The following is a 22466-nucleotide window of genomic DNA, read 5'->3' on the forward strand; positions in this document are numbered from 1 at the left end:
AAAGCATGACAGGACCTCTTAAATATGAGATCTGTGGGCAAAAAGACCTCAGATCTCATGTTTACACCTAAATGCAATAAAAATAAATAAATAAATAAACAAAAATTTGTCTTCTAAAAAAAAATTTTTTTTAAATGGCCCTTTAAGAGCTATGGGCGGAAGTGATGTTATGACATTGCTTCTGCCCTGCATTGTTATGGAGACGGGTGGGGGCCATCTTCCCCTCACTCGTCTCCATACCCAGCAAGGGTGAAGATCCGATCGCGTCCGCTGCTGCCAATGGCTCTAGTAAGCGGCAGGAGGGGGGGCCCTCTCCCGCCACCGATAAAAGTGATCTTGCGGCGAATCCGCCGCAGAGACCACTATTATCGGAAACCGGACCCCCGCCTGAACAAGAGGATACTGGGGTTATGGCAGCTAGCTGCTGCCATAACAACGATATCCCCCTTCAAAGTAAGGACATATATCGGCGTGCGGCATCATATACTTCTTATTGTTAATGGCTGACGCACTTGCCCCAAATGCAGGTAGTCAGACACTATAGCTGGTTACTGTATTCTTCACCTATAGCAGCCCCGTTACCCATAAGGCAAGCAGGCCTACCGGCACTCAGTTGCCCCCAGGTCTTATACACAATGCTATATTCTGGCTACTACACCAGGGCATGTGCAAACAGGTACTTGCGGTTGGCAGACAGGCAGGTAAAAGGCAGGTAGAGTTCAGAGAATAGTCGATATCCGATCCGAGGTCATACTCAGGGAAATACAAATCTAGCAGAGCAGGGCAGACAAACAGGCAGCTTGATTAGGGATTACACACGTTATCACTCTTTATCACAAGCATGAGACTGAAGGTTTGGCTGGCTTATAACAGGTTTGGTTTTCACCCAGAGACTGACCACATTAATCACCTTGTAGGTGGACAAAGAGACAGGGAGAATGCCTTAGCCAAAACCAGGATGTAGGAATGAGGAGCTGGAGCGCTATACACTCCTGACAGTCGCAAAGCCAAATTCCCATGGTAAAAGCAAACTGGTACTTGCGGTTGGCAGACAGGCAGAATGGTTCAATGACAGTCCAGGTAAAAGGCAGGTAGAGTTCAGAGAATAGTCGATATCCGATCCAAGGTCATACACAGGGAAATACAAATCTAGCAGAGCAGAACAGACAAACAGGCAGCTGGATTAGGAATTACACACGTTATCACTCTCTATCACAAGCATGAGACTGAAGGTTTGGCTGGCTTATAACAGGTTTGGTTTTCACCCAGAGACTGACCACATTAATCACCTTGTAGGTGGACAAAGAGACAGGGAGAATGCCTTAGCCAAAACCAGGATGTAGGAATGAGGAGCTGGAGTGCTATACACTCCTGACAGTCGCAAAGCAAAATTCCCATGGTAAAAGCATCGGGTAGTTGCTACGTTAGGTGGAATTGCCACGATTCTGCCCGCGATTCCAAATCGTGTGGCAATTGGTGCAAAACGTGCAACACTCATTTGGATGCCAGTCACTCCAAATGGCACCTCAAACATTGTGCGATTTTGCCGCAATTGTCACGTGACAGCATCCCGCTGCAATCGCAGCAACAGGAGCTTCTTTTGGGCGACAAATGCGCATAGGGCAGCCCATTGAAGTGAAGGGGCTGTCCTATGTGTAGAAAAGAAAAAACACAAAAATAAAATAAAAAAACAAAATAAAAATAAATAGCGGTTCTAAAATTGTGGGATATACACAATCAAATAGGATAGTGGGTAGGTAGCAACCACGCTGCAAACAAATACATTATAAATGAATCACTGAGGGTTCACATAAATATTATAGGAAAAAAAAGAAAAAACATAAACATATCCATGTGAAAATAAGAATTATCACTTTAGTGAAATAATAAAGTCCAAATCCGTGAATTCAAAAAAATGTCCACTGAAGTAATAATTCTTTCCAGTAATACCACGTGAAAAAAATCCACCACCAGATAAATTGAATGCTTACCAGAGGCAAGCTATGAAACAGCTTGTAAATAACCAGGCTCACAATCGTAATAACATCCTATTAGGATCAACAGTATGGGGGGAGGATGGCCAGGATAGCCAGGCAGATCAGGGTAGCTCCGTCCAAAGGATCAGTGTACAGGCAGCAGGGAGGACCCAATTCTTAGATGTGATGTCTGCATTCGTTATCTTTTTTTAGGCTTTCTTCTATTTTCATCTGGTGATCCAGCCAGTAAGTCTGTTGTTTTTCAGGGTCTCCTCTTTATAAAAACAGAAAATGTGCCCCGTGGTTTATGGTCCTCTATCGCCATCTTGTGGTCCAAACTGATGCCTACAGTCACTGCTGCTACATCATAGATGAGGCTTCCGTTATAAGGAGACACCGTTCTCCCAGTTGTGCTCCTGTGTGGTCACTATTCCATAGATTAGGTAGAATCATGGTGCAGCCATAGCTGGAGTGTCTATGAGGGCATACGGGCCCTACATGGAAAATATCACCCAATACAACGCCTAGCAACCACAGATTTGGCAGTTGGCAATGCACCTGCACATCCACAGGGCCCGAAAAAAAAATGTCAAACTTCGACGCACACAGACCACTCCAGCTATGGCTGCACCATGAAGTAACGTTGCTATCCCAGAACTTGCATAGCAGCTTCCATCTGAGCGTTGCTTTGCATTGCATGGGACCAATTATTCAACCGTTACTTTACTGCGAAACCTACTCATATTCTGTATAGTGCTGCTCATCCTTCCTCAGCTCTTCTGCTGTGGTAGAAATGTTCTATACACTATGTGAGTAATACAATGAACTAGCAAAAATATTCATCCGAGGTGCTGAGCTGGTCTTTGGACACAGAGTTGGAAGTGTAATGATCAGTCATTGCCTTCTGTATGGCCACATTGATAACTTTTTGTCTTATTTTGCTTTTACAAAAGGACCAGGCAGTTGATGTGGAAGCTTTAGCCCAAACAGAACTTCAGAAATTGCTTGCCGATCAACAAAAAGTGAAGGAGGATGCTCTACAGGCTGTAATTGAGGTGAGAGAAATGGGGTTTGAGCTTTTCTGATGATGATGATAGCTTCCGCTATGACCCCAGATGGGCGTGGCGAAACACGTCAGGGGGCGTGGTCAGTGGAGCAGCACTGGCTGAGGGCATCATTCACAACTAACATGGATCAAGTTGGTTGAGCGGCAGCTTATTCCTTTCTTACTGACTCTGGATGTGTGAAACTGGATGCCAGCACCCCCTTTCTTGAGCACCAGCGGGGAACCACACCATATTATACTCATGCTTGGGGTGGCGCTGAAAGTTTTGACAGGTCACAATGCTAGCTTCCAGCCCTTCATGATTATCCCATGGCTTCAAGGCTGACCCAGAAACAGTATACAGATGCAGAGTTCTTGGTCATGGCTTGTATCAGGTCCCTTCATCAGAAATGATTGAAGCCACAGCATTTTCAGGAGATCAGCAGTGGATCTCTTCATATTTCTCTCAGTATGGTTTCCTTTAACACTCACCTGTTTGGCAGTATTAGGAGAGGTAGACACTGTATTTTGGACATGATCACAGAACTTCTTCTGTTCCGTTGTGTGCTTTCATACTGTGCATATGCTACCATGGCAGTGCAGTAGGGACTGGTTGTAGCAGCATTACCAAGCCCGATAGTCCATGTAGACCAGCCTTTCTCAACCAAGGTTCAGTAGAAACCTAGGCTCCCTCCAGAGGTTTCAATACATTTCTTGAGCTGTGGGGATTAGTGGATAAATCTTCTGCCTTTACAGTACATGTGTAGTTTTGTCGCTAACACCGCTTGGCAGAACCAGAGGTTTGGAACCCATGATCATAAGAAGACACTATGAGTAAGGCTTTGTAAGCCAAAACACATTAGCTTTCTGCTGTAGCCTGGGCCACTTGTATTTTTAATAAACAAAATCTGCAAAAAATGTATGGACTCCAGAATTGACGTTTTTGAGCATAAGGGGGGACATTACACTGAGCAATTAATGTAACAAGGCATTCTTTCCATGTACATGTGTTCTTCTCCTGTTATCCACAAATATAAGGTGGACCTTCACCCACTGACCCCCCTTCCCCCTCCTCCATTGTCATGTACCTGGTGGTAGAGCCTGATGTGAAGAGGTAGGCCTCTCTTACAGCTCCAACTCAGAGGCCACTGGTAGTGAGACAGTGGCCACAAGAGCATGACGAGGTATGAGTGCCCGCAGTTTGTCCAAAGATCTGTGCAGGTAGGTAGCTGGTGCTTCCTCAGGGGTGTGCCAGGTGGCGAAGAAAGCAGGTAGGTTCTGGCAGACCTGGGCTGGAGGACAGCAGGTTGGCAGATGCTTGGCAGGTAGGAGAGGACTGGGTAAGAAGAGGACCAGTCAGCAGGCACTTAACAGGCAGAGTAAGGCAGGATGCTTGATCAGACAAGCCGGCTCAGTAAGGATTCATGTACACTAGCAGCTCCTAAACTTGAGTTTTTTGCCAAAGCTCCTAAACTCAACTCCATAAAAGCCTATGTGTCCATGTACACATAAGCTTTTAGCAGTTTAGGAGCTGCTGTGGTTAGGGGAGCTTCAGCCTCCCTCCTCTGAATGAGGAAGAAACGCATTCAGGATAGGAACGTTTTGACCGCTGGCCGCAGGAAAACGAAAACTGCAGCAAAATTTCAGTGCGATTTGGCAGTGATTTTGCACGACCGCGGTAAATGTAGGCAGGGTGTACATGAAGCCTAACAGATTAGCAAATCTGCATAATGGCAGGCAAATGAGTACTCGGGTAACAGGCTGAGGTCCGCAACGGTGGAGCAGATCACGTAAAGCAGAAGGCAGAGGGTATAATCCAGAGACAAGCCAGGGTCAGGGCAGGTGGCGTTCAGGTGCAGTCAAAAGCAAGCCGGGTCAGCAACAATGGGTCACGTACAGAAGCAGGTAGCAGGTTACACGGGATTGCTGTAGATTAGAAAATAGTGAGCCAGTGCAGCAGCCCCATTTAATTAGTCAATTTGGTGCCAGTATTAGTGAAAGGCTCGCACACACCTGGGCATGTGCATGCCCATGTGCAAACGTCTGTGCACACCTGCATGGTTGCCTGCATATGCACTTTGGAGCACCATCTGTACTATGGGCAAACCTTCCCTGACACAGCCAAAGTAAGGGGGCACTTTTTCACTGACCACCAAATTAAGGGGGCATTTTTCTACTTGCCATCAATGTAAAGTACCACTGCAATGTTTTCATTGTCTTTAGTTTCATTTCTAACCATTATTTATACAAATAATTTTGTTGTATAGCACAAGAGGTGTTGAGAAATGATCCAACATGCCTGGCAAACACCACATTCTCTATTCTTGAATTTTTTTCATACTTGCTAATGTAGCAAGAGCTGTATATATAATAATTTTTATGGCCTCGTGCACATCGGCATTTTTTACAGCTGCTGTTTTTGGCTTCGGGCCTTTTTGCCTGCAGCCAGTAAACTCTCCAGCATGTTATCCTATGTGTCCATGCACACATAGGCTGTTTTCAGTGTTTTTTTGACAGGGGCGTTTTCTGGCTGGAAAAAAAAACCCAGAACTAGTGGGTTTTAAGAGAAGTTTTTCAGCTGTGAAAACACTCTAACTCTGAAAAAAGCTGAAAAACACAGCTATTTAGCATTTATGTGCATTTTTGAGCCATAAGCTTAAGTGGGAGTATAGTTTTGCTAAAAAAGCAAACATTAAAAAAAATGCGATGTGGGTTTTCACAGGCAATTTGTCGGGGCAATTGCTGGTGTTGGTGCTTCAGTCATAACGGCACCATGGTTGATGTGGTGTCAGGAGGATTGAAGCGCATTATTACTGTAGCACTAACTCAGGGTGGAATTGCTGGTTTAAGCGGGTCTGTTACGTTCACTTTGCTTCCCTCTGTTTCACCGGCACCGGGTCTAGGGGTTCTGTTGAGTTCACTTCTGGACGACACACGCACCAACACTGGAGTATGTTTTCAATGCTTTATTGAACAGACAAACTTTAGGAAGTAGCAGGAAAGAGGCGGAAAAGGAAACTTTCAGGAGAAACTCAAATATTTTCTTATAGAATCTTAGCGACAAATGTCCTGGTAGAATTCAGATAATTAGGTAGAATGCGCTCCCCTTGTGGGACACACTCTTTGCTTGTCTGGATAGGCCTCTCTCACCGGTCTAGCAGCCAGTATGCAGCACGAATCAAAAGTCTCTGCCACAGACTTGTTTCTTGGGTAAATCCGCACAATCCTCTGACACAGGATGTATCAGATTTTCCTGCAGTGAAAGTCAGTCACAGTGCCTGAACCTTTAAGCCGAACCAGCAACACTATGCTGTATAGTTACTTCTTTTGGATACGTCCTTCAACCGAGTCACCAGGCCCATATAGACCAGCACGCTGCGTGATCTCTCCAAGACGGGTCCTCCCCTGGGATCTCCTCGGCTGTCCAGCTTCGTCACACAGGACCGACAGCTCAGGACCATTCCTCGGCCACAGTGGTAGGCCCCAGACAAGCCTCTGGACCCACCCCTGCGCCGCAGCATCGTGGGCCTCCCGATCGGAGGACCCCAAAGTAGCTCCTTAACGCATACCTGTCGGCCAGGAGGGCCAGCAGGTGGCTGTAAAACGACCCTAGAACATGGCGTCTGACCCATAAATACCCTCTCCCAGAATGCAACTCGGAGGACCACCTCCATCGAGCTTGTCTCATAGACAGAGGAGCATCTATACACTTCGACATGTTGCCTTTACAACACTAACCAGTAGCAACAGCGACACCCACCGGTCAGCACGGAAGCACACACAACGTCAGCCAAGCTGGAACAGAGGCAAACTTTTACCCTTCCTAACACACAATTTACTAAATTTACCTAACCTGCGGTAGATTGTAAATCTACCAGCGCTACATTACTATCATTACATGTATTATAGAATGAAATAGTTCAATTCACCATAATGTAGAATCAGAATCCGGGAAGCCCTAATCATGTTACTTGCCACCATCGCCTACCATCAGATGCAGCTTGTCACTTGCCACCATATGCAGCTTGTCACGTCACCTGCCACCAGATGCAGCTGGTCACTTGCCACGTCATATGCCACCAGATGCAGCTGGTCACTTGCCACGTCATATGCCACCAGATGCAGCTGGTCACTTGCCACATCACCTGCCACCAGATGCAGCTTGTCACTTGCTTGTCACCTGCCACGTCACCTGCATCCAGATGCAGCTGCTCACGTCGCCTGCCACTGGAGGCAGCTGGTCACTTGTCACATCACCTGCCACCAGATTCAGTTTGTCACTTGCTTGTCACCTGCCACGTCACCTGCCACCAGATGCAGCTTGTCACGTCGCCTGCCACCAGATGCAGCTTGCCACGTCAACAGTGGTGCGGGCAATGAGAGATGATGTCTTCTCTCTGAGCGGCCGCCACACCGCTGACAGAGTCTCCTTCGCAGCGCTGCTCGGCAGCAGAGGCGCCACGGCCCGGGTGTTGACGACCTCTGCTGTAGCATCACTTCCAGTTCTAGGTAGAAAAGGAAGTGCTGGCAGAAAGGTCAAGTGAGAGTAAAAGAAGAAGGAAAACAAATTCAGATACCTCATCTAAGGACTGGAAAGCTCCACGTTAACACGTCCAGCATTTCCTTATATACTTTGTTCTAAAGCATGACATTGTGGGTGTTCTATTGAAAAAAAAATTGTGAAGCTTCTATAGTTATGCAGAAGAGCTCCTTTGTCTCCCATATCTGTGCTGGGAAGGCCGTGTTATCAGGGGATCTCCTTTCTCCATGAAGTTATGTCTGGCATGTTCCATCCAGGATCCTTGCTGAGCCTCTTCTATAAGCTGCATTCTTGCCTGCAGTAAATCTTCCAGCAGCACTCCAAAAAAGGACTCAAATCCACTGACCAATTTTCAGAAGCACCTATCTTAATTCCAAGCCACGTTTATCAAGGTGTATGGCAGAAGTTGACAAAAGAAACCAGCTCTGTCCAGCATTTGATAAATCGGACCTGAAATCTGATTTTCTGTTTGAGCCAATACAGACATTTTCTTTATAGACGCGGTCAGGTGAGGCCTCTGCCACATGGATGTTTCTAGGTCACCCTCTTTGCTAAGGTTGACATAGATCTTTAGAGAAGATTAATGACAGTAGGAAAAATGCCCATGGTTGATGAAGGAAGCTTCAGTCTCTTACTTGCACCGGGAAAATGGAACGTTGGGTCTGGTTGCTGCGGGCCAAAGCTCTGCTTTTGTTTCTAGCTAAAGAAGTGGGAGTTAGAGAGACCCTGTCACCAGACCTTTAATTTAAAAAGAAAAATCTTCAGATAAGATTAAATGTGCATTTAACCTTTTCTATGCATGTTATTTACCATTGAGATCAATGGCACAACCATTGCTTTCTCCACACACGCTAAGGTGTTAGGTGTTATCCTAGACTCTGACCTCTCCTTCAGTCCCCACATCCAATTACTGGCTAAATCTTGCCGCTTTAACCTTTGCAACATTTCCAGAATTCGCCCCTTCCTGACTAACGACACCATAAAACAACTTATTCACTCCTTAGTTATTTCCCGCCTCGACTACTGCAACTGCTGCTGCTAGACTAATACACCTTACTAACCAATCCATGACTGCAGCTCCTCTCTGCCAATCCCTTCACTGGCTTCCCCTAGCCCACCGTATCAAATTCAAACTACTAACCACAACATACAAGGCTATCCACAACATCACCCCGAGTCACATCACCAACCTCATCTGCAGATATCGCCCAAATCGTCCTCTCCGCTCCTCCCAAGACTTCCTGCTCTCTAGCTCCCTTGTTACCTCCTCTCATGCTTGCCTCCAGGACTTCTCCTGAGCCTCTCCCATCCTCTGGAACTCCCTGCCCCAGTATGTCCGGTCAGCCCCTACCCTGTCTGCCTTTAGGCGATCCCTGAAAACTCATTTATTCAGAGAAGCCTATCCCACCTCCACCTAAGAACTGTACCCGAGCCACCTCCATCAGATCATCCCCCACAGCAATTACCTTTTATACCACCTCCCCCTCCCTTTAGATTGTAATCTTAACGAGCAGGGCCCTCCTGTCCCTTCTGCATTGAACTGTCCCCCCGCCCCTACATTGTAAAGCGTTGGTGCTATACAAATCCTGTATAATAATAATAATAATAATTTACCTGTAAAAGTCTTTTTTGTGTAGTGTAGGGTTGTCTCTCAACTGACACTCTATAGCAGCGTTTCTCAACCTTTTACCCCAGAGGAACCCTTTGAAATTATTTTCACAACCCCTGTTAAAATGAATTCAACAAGGGTCAGTAGGAAGAATGCCTCTTACATTGGTGGTCAATGGCAAAAAATGTCCCTTACATTGGTGGTTATTGGGAAGAACGTCCCATATATTGGAGGTCAGTGGGAAGAATGTCCCTCACATTGGAGATCGGTGGGAAGAATGCCCCTTACATTGGTGGTCAATGGCAAAAAAAGGCCCTTACATTGAAGATCAGTGGGAAAAACGTCCCATGTATTGGAGGACAGTGGGAAAAATGTCCCTTGCGTTGGTGGTTGGTGGGAAGAATGCCCCTTACATTGGTGGTCAATGAGAAGAATGCCCCTTACATTGGAGGTCAATGGGAAGAATGCCCCTTACATTGGAGGTCAATGGGAAGAATGCCCCTTACATTGGAGGTCAATGGGAAGAACGCCCCTTACATTGGAGGTCAATGAGAAGAATGTCCCTTACATTGGTGGTCAATGAGAAAAATGTCCCTTACATTGGAGGTCAATGGGAAGAATGCCCCTTACATTGGAGGTCAGTGGGAAGAAAGTCCCCCTTAACGATGGTGGTGGTCACAATGCCACCCTTACAGACAGCTAAAAAAATAATTGGTGTCATGATGATGGTTCTGCTAAGTAGTGTTGGACCTAGGCACCATCAGATGGAAGGGCAATTATCCACAGCTCCAGGAACCTCTAGCAACCTCTGGATGAACCCTAGCTGCTCTATAGTATTCCCCTTCTCTCCTCCCCTGCAGATACATTAAAGGTTATGTAGCGAAGTAATGGGGCAGAGGAGATAGCATAGCACAGACAATAAATAGATATTACGAGAGGAAGAGAGGACTATGAGGTGCAAAGTAGTAGGAGACTTCTCTGGGGAAAGGACTGTTCTTGGGGGTAGTCACATTTTCTAGCAAGTTCAGAGGTACATTGCCAGTAGTTAAAAAAATTATTTATGAAAAGGAAAAAACTTTTAAAATACATCTGTGCTTTTACCTGATTTGTTTTAAATTGGTCATAAGGTCTCCTTAACTTTTGGTGATGTCCAAAAAAAAAAGGCAGGCAGGAGGAGGGGCATTGGTACAGAGATACCAGGACAGCTTCTTTGGAAGGTGTTGTCACCCTTTGTATCCACAGAGCACATCAGGAAAGGAGGAAAGGAGGTAATCACAGGACCAAGGCAGCCCATACATTCGTTTTTCTTAAGGTGGATGGGGGAATCCTCCTATTGTATTCTGACAGCCGGAAGACTTCCCTGCCGTCAGAATACACTGATCAGTTCTGCTGGCTATAGCTGGCGGCACTGATCGATCGGGAAAAACCCAACAGTGTGATTGTACTTAAGTGTACTGATCAGTTGATCGACTTCTGTACAGTCGGCCTGCCCATAGATGGATCGTTAATTCACCTGGTTGCTGCTGAACCCAGACGCATTTCGATCCATGTGTGACCAGCTTAAGTCTAGCCGCAGACATGCGATGTAGGAATGCCAAAATGTCCACACTAAATATAATATTTTTTTCCAAAAACAAGCACAAGTATGTTTATGCATTGAGCACACAACACTCGTGCTGGCCTTATACCAAAAACAACAGCGATCGATTCAGAAAAATCTATCCTGATTTATTGATTACCTTGCACACTGATTGGTTGGATGTTTCTGCAGAAGTTGCAGCATTTTGTTTTTTTTGTTGTTTTTTTACAAATCTTTTTGCAGATTAAAATTCTTCTCTACGATCTATAACTTTTTTGAAGCCGAGGGTGGAGGCGGAGGGATAGCACAGACAGTAAATAGAGATTACTAGAGGAAGAGAGGACTACGAGGCAAAACAGCTAAATAGATGAAAGATATACTGTATATGGGGAGCTGTTTTACCTGTCTAAAGATTTGTATTACCAAAACCTGAAATGTACAGTCTGGCCGGGCAGCGGACCTAACTGTTCATCAGTTAAAGTGGTTGTAAAGGCTGAAGGTTTTTGAACTTAATGCATTCTCTGCATTAAAGGATATATAAAGGTTTTTTTTTTTTTTTTTAACCGCTTCAGACCTGGAAGAATTTACCCCCTTCCTGACCAGAGCACTTTTTGCGATTCGGCACTGCGTCATTTTAACTGACAATTGCGCGGTCGTGCGACGTTGTACCCAAACAAAATTGACGTCCTTTTTTTTCCCACAAATAGAGCTTTCTTTTGGTGGTATTTAATCACCTGTGCGGTTTTTATTTTTTGCTCTATAAACAAAAAAAAGCGACAATTTTGAAAAAAACGCATTATTTTTTACTTTTTGCTATAATGAATATCACCCAAAAATATATAATAAAACAATGTTTTCCTCAGTTTAGGCCGATATGTATTCTTCTACATATTTTTGGTAAAAAAAATAGCAATAAGCGTATATTGATTGGTTTGCGCAAAAGTTATAGTGTCTACGAAATAGGGGATAGTTTTATGACATTTTTATTATTATTTTTTTTTTATTAGTAATGGCGGCGATCTGCAATTTTTATCGTGACTGCGACCATTATGGCAGACACGTCGGACACTTTTGAAACTATGTTGGGACCATTGTCATTTATACAGCAATCAGTGCTATAAAAATGCACTGATTACTATGTAAATGACATTGGCAGGGAAGGGGTTAAACACTAGGGGGCGATGAAGGGGCTAAGTGTGTCCTAGGGATTGATTCTAACTATGGGGGGGGGTGGGCTACCACTGACATGACAGCGATCACTGCTCCCGATGACAGGGAGCAGTAGATCTCTGTCATGACACAAGGCAGAACGGGGAAATGCCTTGTTTACATAGGCACTTCCCCGTTCTGCAGCTCCATGACACAATCGCCGGGAGATTGGCAGACATCGAGTCCGCCGGCCCCACGGGCACGGTCATGTTGTACGTGGCGGGTGTGCCTGCTAGCCCCGCCTCTTAAAGGGGATGTACAGGTACGTCCGTTTGCCCACCGCTGCCATTGTACCGACGTATATCGGCGTGCAGCGGTCGCCAAGTGGTTAAACAAAAAAAAAACCAAACATGTCATACTTACTTGCCACCTCTATACAGTTGGTTTTGCACAGAGTGGCCCCAATCCTCCTCTTCTGGGGTCCCTAAGCGGTGCTTCTGACTCCTCCTCTTCTCGAGTGCCCCTTGGAGAGCCGCTCTCCTTCAGGGGCACCCGAGTGGGCACGCTCCCTTTTCCTGCTGCTGCGTCCATTGACACAGACGACAGGACTCGGCCCGCCCCCGACCTACCGCGTCATTGGATTTGATTGACAGCAGCGGGAGCCAATGGCTGCTCTGCTATCAAACTATCCAATCAGGACCCGAGACACCGGCTGGAGCTGGTGTGCTCGTCCGCGCCGAAGGAAATATCGGGTTCAGGTAAGGACTCTGGGGGATGCTGCATTACAAGAGGTTTTTCATAGAATGCATTAAGGTGAAAAACCACAATTTTTACAACCACTTTAAGGTTAAAATAAAAACTTTTATTGTCAGCCCCAACAACCCTCCAGCCCCCCCAGTACTTACCTGATCTCAATCTTGATGCAGTGCTGTGCCTGAGAGCAGTATCACTGCTCTCTCTCTCCTCACAGGACTCAGGGAGAGCAGCGGGAGCCATTGGCTCCTACTGCTGTCAATCAAATCCAGTGATGAGGGAGCGGGGGACGGGGGCGAGCTGCCTTGTGTGTGTAAATGGATACTGTGACAGTACAAGGCTCTGTCATCATGGAAAGGACATGGGGTTTGCACATTTGCTGAGTGCAGAACTACTAAGCATTCATTCTGAGCGGAGAAAACTGCTTTTGCAGATTTCTCCGGATTTTGATATTTCTGGATGGGGCTCCGTAGTTTGGAGATTTCAAAGCACCTTGGGAGTGAAGATATCACCAACCCAGTGCCTGGGTTTGGTAGTCAACCAGCAGGGTGTGGTCCCCAGTGCACATGCCGGGGCACTTTTTTTTTTTTTTTGAAGCATCTGATTAGAGCCAGAGGCTCTAATGGGCTCTAATAGGCTGAGAATGCAAACAGAGCCCACCCAGGTGTGTTACAACAGCGAATGAATATTCGCTGTTGAAACACTGATCCTCGATCCGGCCAATCAGAAGCGTGTGCGAGATCCGTTTTCCGACTGGCCAAAAAGAGAAGACTCCTGAATGGCCGCCGAGGAGGGAGGAAAGAAACGGAAGCCGCCTCCGCCGTGATGACCCAAAGAGAGCAGAAGAACGGAAGGCCGCCGAGCAGGGGAAGCCGCTGGTGATGGTGTAAGTGCTACCAAGCGACCAGGGGGGGGTTGTGGCATACTGTTTGCCACGCCCCCAAAAAATTTTTCCACCGCCCGCCACTGGATCAGAGTCTGCCAATCCGGAAGGAAGACCATGTAAATACGGAAGCCCTGTCAGCAGTGACAGCGCTCCGCTGGAGGGCTTCGTTTTAAGGTAAGTTTCACATAATGTGCTAGTATGTGATGCATACTAGCACATTATAACATTGCCTTGCATTTCCTTTACTAAGTTTACTACCGCTTTAATAATGTTTTAAAGAATACAAAGCTGCATTCATTTGTGCCTTTTACTTCTGTCTGGCTTTAACTTTTTCCAACAGCAACACATAGAGTGTCTGCCTTTGTCTCTGAGACGGATGTGTCTGCAGAACAAGGAGATGAAACAAGACATTCAGGCCTACCAGCAGGTCAGTGGGACTTGTCAAAGTGGTTCATGTTTATTAGCATCTGAAATAGAAAATATTAGACATGTGCAGAACGAAGAAATGTGTTTAGTTTTGTTTCGATTAGTTATTTACATAAATTAGTTTAGTTAAATTAGTTTAACCCGATTAATTCGTCTTCGGAATTTGTTTCATTTTCATTCGAATCGATTCAAAATTTTCGGAATTCAAATTCGAATCAATTTTGAATAGTTTTGGAATTTGAATTGGATTAGTTTTCCAATTGCCAAAGAGAATAAAATTGAATAGAAAATGAAGGACTAGAAAAGAAAAAATAGAATAGAAAAGAATATCACAAAAAATAAAAGAATATAATAGAGTAAAACGGAACAAAATAGAATAGAGAATAAAAGAATAGAATAGAATAAAAAAAGAATAGAATAAAATAGAATATAACCATCTTCCTATTCTAATCTTTTCTTTCCTGTTCTATTATTTTCTTTCCTATTCTTTTCTATTCTATTATTTTCTATATAAATTTATTCTATTCGAAATTTGAATTTCGGAAAATGGTTGTATTCTTTCTATATTATTCTGTTTTTTTTTCTATACTATTCAGTTATTTTTTATTCTTTTCTATTCTATTCAAATTGATTCTATTTGAATTTTGGGAAATGGTTATATTTATTCTATTCTATTCTATTGTTTTTTTAATTCTATTTTTTTTTTCTATTCTTTTATTTTCTATTTTGTTCTGGTTTACTCTATTATATTCTATTCTTTTCTATTCTGTTCTATTTTTTTCTATTCTAGTCCTCTATTTTCTATTCTATTTTATTCTCTTTGGAAATTTGAAAACGATTCGAAAACTATTCGAAATTGATTTGAATTCCGTCCAATTTTTTTTTTCCGTTGTTTTGAATTTGTTTAAATTCGGTACTGCTGTAATTCGGAAATTCGAATACATCCAAATTTCAATTCAGAACGAAACAAACTGCACATGTCTAAAAAAAAAAATCATCTCCACCAATTAGCGATCCATCCTTAGTTTTGTGGATGTCATGTGGCAGGAGATGTGGCAAACGTGGAAAAAATAAGATTTGTTGTGAAGCCTGCACCTGTACTGCATGAGCATTTTGGGAAGAAGACGGACCCTGTTTGGGGCAAGGCATTCACAGAGCTGCAGGAAATGGTATCATTGATTCAATACGAGGGTTTACATCTAATATTCAGGATATCTAAAGTCATAACCATGTGCTTTCTTTTTTTTAACCGCTTCCAGACGTCTTTGACTTTCAGTGGTGATATCAGAATGATGGGGGCAGCTGCAGGCATCAATCAGATATCTTCTTTGTCGGCGATTCTGTGCACCGTAAGAACGATCATAGCAGCAGTTCAGCCGCTTAATCATTCTTAAGGTGGCGGGAGGGGGGTGGGTGCTTCTCCGGGCTCTCCTGTGCCATCGGGGACCTGGAGAAAGAATCCACCGCCCCCGGATGAAGAGCATAGAGATTTCCGGTGGTCACCAGTCATCTCTATGACCATCGGAGGCCGGGAGCGACGTTATGACGTCACGTCCGGCCCACGGATGTCAACAAAGCAGCAATCTTGACTGGAAAGCATCAGATCTGTCATTTTTTTTTTTGATCTGATGCTTTCCAGCCTGCAGGAGAGATGTGGGGGTCTTATAGAGCCCCACATCTCTCCATAAAGAGGACCTGTCACACATCATAACTGATTAAAAAAAAAAAAATTTAAAAAGAAAGTGTAAAAATAACAAAAATGACTATAACATAAACAATAATAAGAAAAAAAAAAATTGAAACCGCCCCCGCCCCTGTGTTCTTGCGCACAGAATCGAACGCACACGTAAGTCCCGCCCACATATGTAAACATCATTCAAACCACGCATGTTAGGTATTTCTGTGTGCGTTAGATCGAGAGCAACAAGGTTCGCACTAGATCTCCTCCATAACTCTAAACATGTTACCTGTAAAAAAAATTGAAAGCATCGCCTATGGAGATTTTTAAGTATCAAAGTTGGGCGCCATTCCACAAGTGTGCGCCATTTTAAAGAGCGACATGTTGAGCATCTATTTACTCGGCGTAACATCTTCTTTCACATTATACAAAAAAATTGGGCTACCGTTTAATTCATGAAACTGTTTTTTTTTTTTTTTCCGAAAAAAACGCGTTTGAAAAATTGTTGCGCAAATACCGTGTGACATAAAAAGTTGCAATGACCGCCATTTTATTCCCTAGGGTGTTGTCTGCTAAAAAAAAAAACATATATAATGTTTGGGGGTTCTGAGTAATTTTCTAGCAAAAAAAAAAAAATGATGATTTTTGTATGTAGGAGAGGAGTGCCAGAATAGGCCCGGTATGGAAGTGGTTAAATCTTATGAGACCTGCAAATTAATCAATAGAATTTACAGCTCATGATAGAACCATTTTTAGAAGAAATCCTTTTCTACGTTTGCTACAGTTCTCTGCTTGCACCCTAAAGAAGCAGATATAAGCATCACTGCTGCGTCATCTCATTCTGCCGCATCAAATGGGGTATGAAGCTCTCATATGCATTGTGGTAACGCCTATCAGCAAAAGTATGCAGGTATAGGACACACCCCTTGCCACGCCCCCTTAAAGGAGAATTGTACCAAAAAACAAGATTGGTTTAACCCACAAGTGTTTTTTTTTTTTTACCACTACTATTCCTTCATATTGGCTTTTGGAATTTACAAATGCAGCAATTTAGAAATCAGATGAAAGGTTTAGCGCTGGAAAACACTTTTTGATAGATAAAAAGTGCATTTTATATACATCTATATAGATCAGACCAAAATGTGGGACAAATGAGGAGGAATGAGGGATGGAGGGACATTGCTCCAAATCAGGGACAGTCCCTTGAAATCAGGGACAGTTGGGAGCTATGAGTGTGGTAATGGGAGATGCCTCTTCCTCTGTCAGTCTCCGTGGTGGAAATGTGGAGCGACCCGCTTGACTGCCGTTGGGGACGAGGGTCATATGGGATGTTGTAGGAGGAGAGCGGGGCAGAAAGTGGTGATGTAAGACGCTGGCAACCGCAGCAGGAGTAGTATATTCTGTAGGGAGGAACAATTTATGGGGTGGCTTCACTGATCAAATATTCAGACAAGCTGGTAGAGCAAGGGTCTCAAACGGGCGGCCCTCCACCTGTTTTGCGAAACTACAAGTCCCATGAGGCATTGCAAGGCTGACAGTTACAAGCTTGACTCCCACAGGCAGAGGCATGATGGGACTTGTAGTTTTGCAACAGCTGGAGGGCCACCAGTTTGAGAGCCCTGTGGTAGAGAGTAACCACTCAGTTGCAAGAAGTAGCTTTCTAAGGACTTTACTGGCAGGGTATTTTCATGCTATAAATGTAAACTGGAAGCACTGTTATATGTTATAGCTTTATATACTGTAAGTCATTTTAGTTTTTGACCAGAAATACACTTTATAAGTTCCAAAATCTTACTACAGGTGGTGGTGGAGCTGCAAGATGAGGTGTTAATTCTGTGGGAATCAGGAGACTCCCTGTGTAAGTCTTGGAAGGAGGAGAAAGACAGATTTTGCAGAGAACTTCTTCTTGACAAACCTAGGTGAGCACATATCTGTTATACTTATTGTCATATATATATATATATATATATATATATATATCTCAATCATATTAGGTAGCCTATGCGAGAATCCGAATAACCCATGTATTACTGTAACTGCGCATGCTTACTTATGAAATATTTGCCTTTCCTGAAGTGGTTCTAAAGGCTGAAGATTTTTTTTTTTACCTTATTTTACACTTACCTGAGCCCCATCTCGATCCAGCGGCTCTCTGCTCTCTCCCTCCTCATAGGCTCAGAGACAGCAATGGGAACCATTGGCTCCCACTGCTGTCATTGACAGCCAGTGAAGAGGGAGTGGGCGGTGGGGTAGAGAAGTGCTCTGTGTGTCTATGGAAGCAGGCACGGGAGCAAGATTACACGAGTGCCCCCATAGCAAGTGGCTTGCTATGGTGGGCACTCGGCGGGGGAGTCCGAGACAAGGAGGATTGAGGCTGCTCAGTATAAAACCATTACACAGTGTAAGTATAACATGTTTTTGTTTTTTGGAGGGGTGATTTTAATTAAAGGAGAAGTACAGTCAAAGCTTGTTTGTCTGTACTTCTCCTATGGATCACAGGAGTGCACTCCTACATCCCGTTTTCGGTCCAGGCTCTGCTTCATCACAACCATGGAGTCTGGATCCGCCAGATCCCTGCACCGACACCGGGCTGTGAGTACCAAACGATCGGTTTCGGTGTTCGATCGCACAGTTCTCAGTGTTAGAGGCGCCGGGGGACCGATGCTGCATCCACCTAGGTAAGTATGAATCTAAAAACAAAAAAAAAAAAACCAATACTTCACTTTTAAGGGATTACAATCACTTTAATGTGGGGGGTTTCAAACGGGCGGACCTCCAGCTGTTGCGAAACTACAAGTCCCATAAGGCATTGCAAGGCTGACGGTTCCAAGAATGACTCCCACAGGCAGAGGCATGATGGGATTTGTAGTTTGGCAACAGCTGGAGGGCCGCCCAGTTTGAGACCCCTGCTAATGTATTTAGTATTACTCATATCTGTCATTTGCGAATGAGCGTCCGCGGTCCAAGGACAACTGAATATCAAGCACTGTAATGATATGTCTACTTAATAGGCTTTTTCCTCTTTTCAGTTGCCCTCCTGATGAAGATGTGGTCCTCAATATCCCCCACAGCAAGAAAATGCCTGTATAGCTCCGGGGACATTACAAGAGGCCTGGAACAGCCACCAATGAACACGGACTATGTCATGGAATAAACCTCTAGATGGCTAATGTGATCTTGGTTATGCAAACAATACAAAAATCATACTGGATGTTTCTTAAAAGGCACCAGTAGAATAGATAATAGATTTACTTTACCGTCAGCCTACTTAGCTGCTTATAGTTGCCTATCCATTGCTCCATTCCCTGTGTAATCTCCAAGTCGATACTAGTTGGAGCTTTCACAGGGCGACCGGCTCCCTCCCCTTTCCTCTGTAATAGGGCTGAATGGCCAATCAGCAAGCCCCAGTGCTGTCACATGGGAGGAAGGGCGAGTGAGTCACATGTTTCCCCCATACCTGAACGTACCATGTATGTCTCTTCTTGTCCCCAGGTAATGACTGTACATATAAGCAGCAGAGGTGGCTGATAATTAAAGCGTAACTCCACGTTTGTTGAGAAAAAAAAAAACACCCCCCCTCTATGTGCTCTATGCATGTTATAAGGTTTTATAAGCGGAGTTCCAGTCATAAAAAAAAAATTACAATATTCAACAGCATTAAATACAAATAACAACTTTTGGAAACTTTTTTTTTTTTTTTTTACTCACCTTTTCAGGTCTGTTGCTAGGGGGTCCCTCGTAATCTGCCTCTTCCTCTCCAAGGCGCCTGACGTCGTTTCCCTCGGCGCCCGTGCTCCCTAGTGCTCCTGGGAGATGACTGTTATCATTTTCCAGGAGCCACCGGGCAGCGCCGAGGGCTTCGTTGCCATCACAACAGGGCGGGCACATCCCCTTTGTGATGGCAACGTCGGAAGCTTACGGCGCTGCGACGCGGACTCAATGCGCATGCGCGGGAACGTGTGGTGCATGCTGGTAGCACAGCATCACCGTATCCGGGAAGTGTCTGCTTGTGGGCTTCACATGCCCACAGGCAAGATGAGAACTTCCACGAAGCAATTATATAAGTTGCTTTTATATACGAAAACAGACATCGGGGGATATTTTGCCCAAAAAAAAAATGAGTGGTACATTTTGATTATATGATCTTAGGAATTTAGAAAAAATATATATATATTATACGTTGGAGCTCTGCTTTAACAAACTTTGTTGCCGATTCCTACCTCTTTGTTATTCTGAAGAAATCCCTGTTTGTTCCTCTGTGCCCCCCGTGCTAAGTGAGCCTAATGATTGTGGTTTCAGAATGATCAACCAGCTGTGCACCTGCAGGGCTCTAATGAAGAAAACTGCAGGGTCAGCATCCCTTTATCTGTGATTTCCTATTGAAAGCGAACCTTCAATCATTTTTTCATCTTTCCATCTATTAAATCTTCTGCCCTTGTTGTTGTTTTAACTTTGGATAGTAAAACGTTTTTTTTTCTGCCAGTAAATACCTTATACAGCTCACTTCCTGTTTCTTGTCTGGAAAAAAGCCTAGGCTTATGACATCATGCACAGCTCTCTCACTCTCATGAGAGTTTGTCAGGAAGGGAGGGCGGGATGAGTCATAAGAGGACCAATGAGAGCTGCAGAGCTGGAGGTGTGCCTCTGTGTAAATCCAGGAAGTGAACAGGCTGCAGCTGCCCACAGTTAAGATGGCGGCAGCCAGACTCAGTGGAGGGAGATTTCTGCAGCATATTTGGCAAGTACAGAACCACAGTATATATAAAATATCATGCAAAGTGGTTGGAGGGAAGCTTTAGAATGGCAAAGATGTTTTTATTACAAATCATGTGAGCAGATTGCAGTTCCTCTTTAAACTATCTCACCAAAAATTACATTTTTGTTGCAGGGGATGCCAGAAATCTGACTTGTATTTTAGTGCAGATTTCTGGGAAAATTGGTGAGCCAATCACACAAGCCAAGCAGGACATTTCTGGGGGGGCGTTCTGTACACATTCCAGGCGGCCATATTGCATTGCATCTTCAGAAAATTACAGCGCTGCAGAGTGAAAAGGAAAGGCCATTTTTCATCACATTCAATTGCAATATGACTTGTGTCGCAATTGTATACGCTGACTTTTTTTTTTTCTTTGCTTTTTTTTTTTTTTTCCCCCACAAAAGTGGAGTTACCCTTTATGTATATCTGTTGCTTTCTCCTGCATGGGCAAAGTATGCAATACTAAAGCAGCTGTTATTGTGCATGTGAATAGTAGTGAAACAATGTCTAAACATATTTTACTTTCAGTAAAAAAAAATCACAAATTTTAAATGATCAGTAGTTTCTACACCTTAAGGCCCATATTGGTCAGTGAAGTTACAAATCATCATATTAACCACTTGACCTCCGGAAGATTTACCCCTCTTCATGACCTGGCCATTTTTTAAGATATGGCACTGCGTTAGTTTAACTGACAATTGCACAGTCGTGCGACACTGTACCCAAATACAGTTTATGTCCTTTTTTTTTTCCCCACTTTTGGTGGCATTCGATCACCTCAGCATTTTTATATATTTTTTGTGTTATAAACAAAGACCGACAATTTTGAAAAAAAAAATATTGTTTACTTTCTGCTATAAAACATATCCAATAGAAAAAAAATCTAATTTCTTCCTAAATGTAGGCTAATACTGCATGTAATTTCAGCTCTCTAAATCTCTGGATCTGCTGATCATTTTTGATCAGGGCTGGTGCAAGGATTTTTGAGACCCTAGGCAAAACCTCATTTTGTCGCGCCCTTGGCTCTGCACCTGACTCCACCCCCTTTGCCCTGCCCATTTATATGGTGGAGGTGGCAGGGGTCAGGAGTGTGTAATGCACAGATTGCAGTGGTTGCGGTCTGTGCTACGTACTGAGTGCAGGGTTGCGCTACATACTGAGTGCAGGGTTGCGCTAGGTACCGATCGCAGGGTTGCGAGGTGCGCTACGTACTGAGTGCAGGGTTGCGTTAGAATGCATTAAGGTGAAAAACCATGAGGGTTTACAACTCCCTTAATGTGCTTTTTCTTGAGCCACTCCTGCATTGCCTTGGTATGTTTTGGGTCATTGTCATGCTGGAAGGCCCATCCACGACCCATCTTCAGCGTTCTGACTGAGGGAAGAAGGTTCTCATCCAAAATTTTACAAGACATGGACCCGACCATTGGCCCCTCAATGCAGTAAAGTCTGCCTGTACCTTTAGCAGAGAAATGGCCCTAAAGCTTAATGTTTCCACCTCCGCGCTTGACTGTAGGGATGGTGTTCTTAGGGTCATAGTCAGCATTTTTCTTCCTCAAAACACGGAGTCGAGTTAATGCAAAAGAGCTCAATTTTGGTCTCACCTGACCACAGCACTTTCTCCCAATCATTGACGGCCACTCCATTAGGGGTGCAGGGGTGCAGCCCCCCAATCCATGCACCTGGCCCCTAATCTACATGCAGGGAGCTGGACGCATGGATTTCTATGGGGTTTTTTTTTGACACACATGATTAGAGCCCGAGCCTCTAATTGGCTTCACAAAAGGGTGGGCTTGGGGCGCAAAGCACTGCACCCTGAGCCCACCCACTTGTGTGACAATAGCAAATGAATATTCCCTAGTGTCTTCCTGCTTATCCTTCAATCAGGAAGTGGGTCTTAAGACTCGATTGGCCGAGAGGAGAAGCGACCGCATTGGCTGGGAGCCGAAGAGAAGACGCAGGAGGAAGCTGCCCGCGGCATGAATGGGGTAAGTGCGGGGCTGATGGACGAGCGACCGAGAGATTTGACTGGCCGACCGAGGTGATGGGAGGTTTGACCGAGCAACGGGGGT

General features: G+C 44.5%; 1 protein-coding gene across 10 annotated transcripts in view; it reads left to right on the plus strand.

Moving 5' to 3' along the window:
• The window catches only part of LG12H20orf96 (linkage group 12 C20orf96 homolog), a 50273-nt gene extending 27825 nt beyond the window's left edge, over nt 1–22448 (plus strand). For all 10 annotated transcript variants that reach the window (XM_073607307.1, XM_073607306.1, XM_073607303.1 and 7 more), the window contains 4 exons: nt 2930–3031; nt 13878–13964; nt 17442–17560; nt 18671–22448. In XM_073607307.1, the coding sequence (XP_073463408.1) occupies nt 2930–3031; nt 13878–13964; nt 17442–17560; nt 18671–18731 (369 nt within the window). In that variant the 3' untranslated portion in view covers nt 18732–22448. The remainder of the gene's footprint in view (nt 1–2929; nt 3032–13877; nt 13965–17441; nt 17561–18670) is intronic.
• The last annotated feature ends 18 nt before the right edge of the window (nt 22449–22466 follow it).

The sequence above is a fragment of the Aquarana catesbeiana genome, linkage group LG12 (genome assembly GCF_042186555.1).
Source record: "Aquarana catesbeiana isolate 2022-GZ linkage group LG12, ASM4218655v1, whole genome shotgun sequence".
In the NCBI taxonomy this organism is placed as follows: Eukaryota; Metazoa; Chordata; class Amphibia; order Anura; family Ranidae; genus Aquarana; species Aquarana catesbeiana.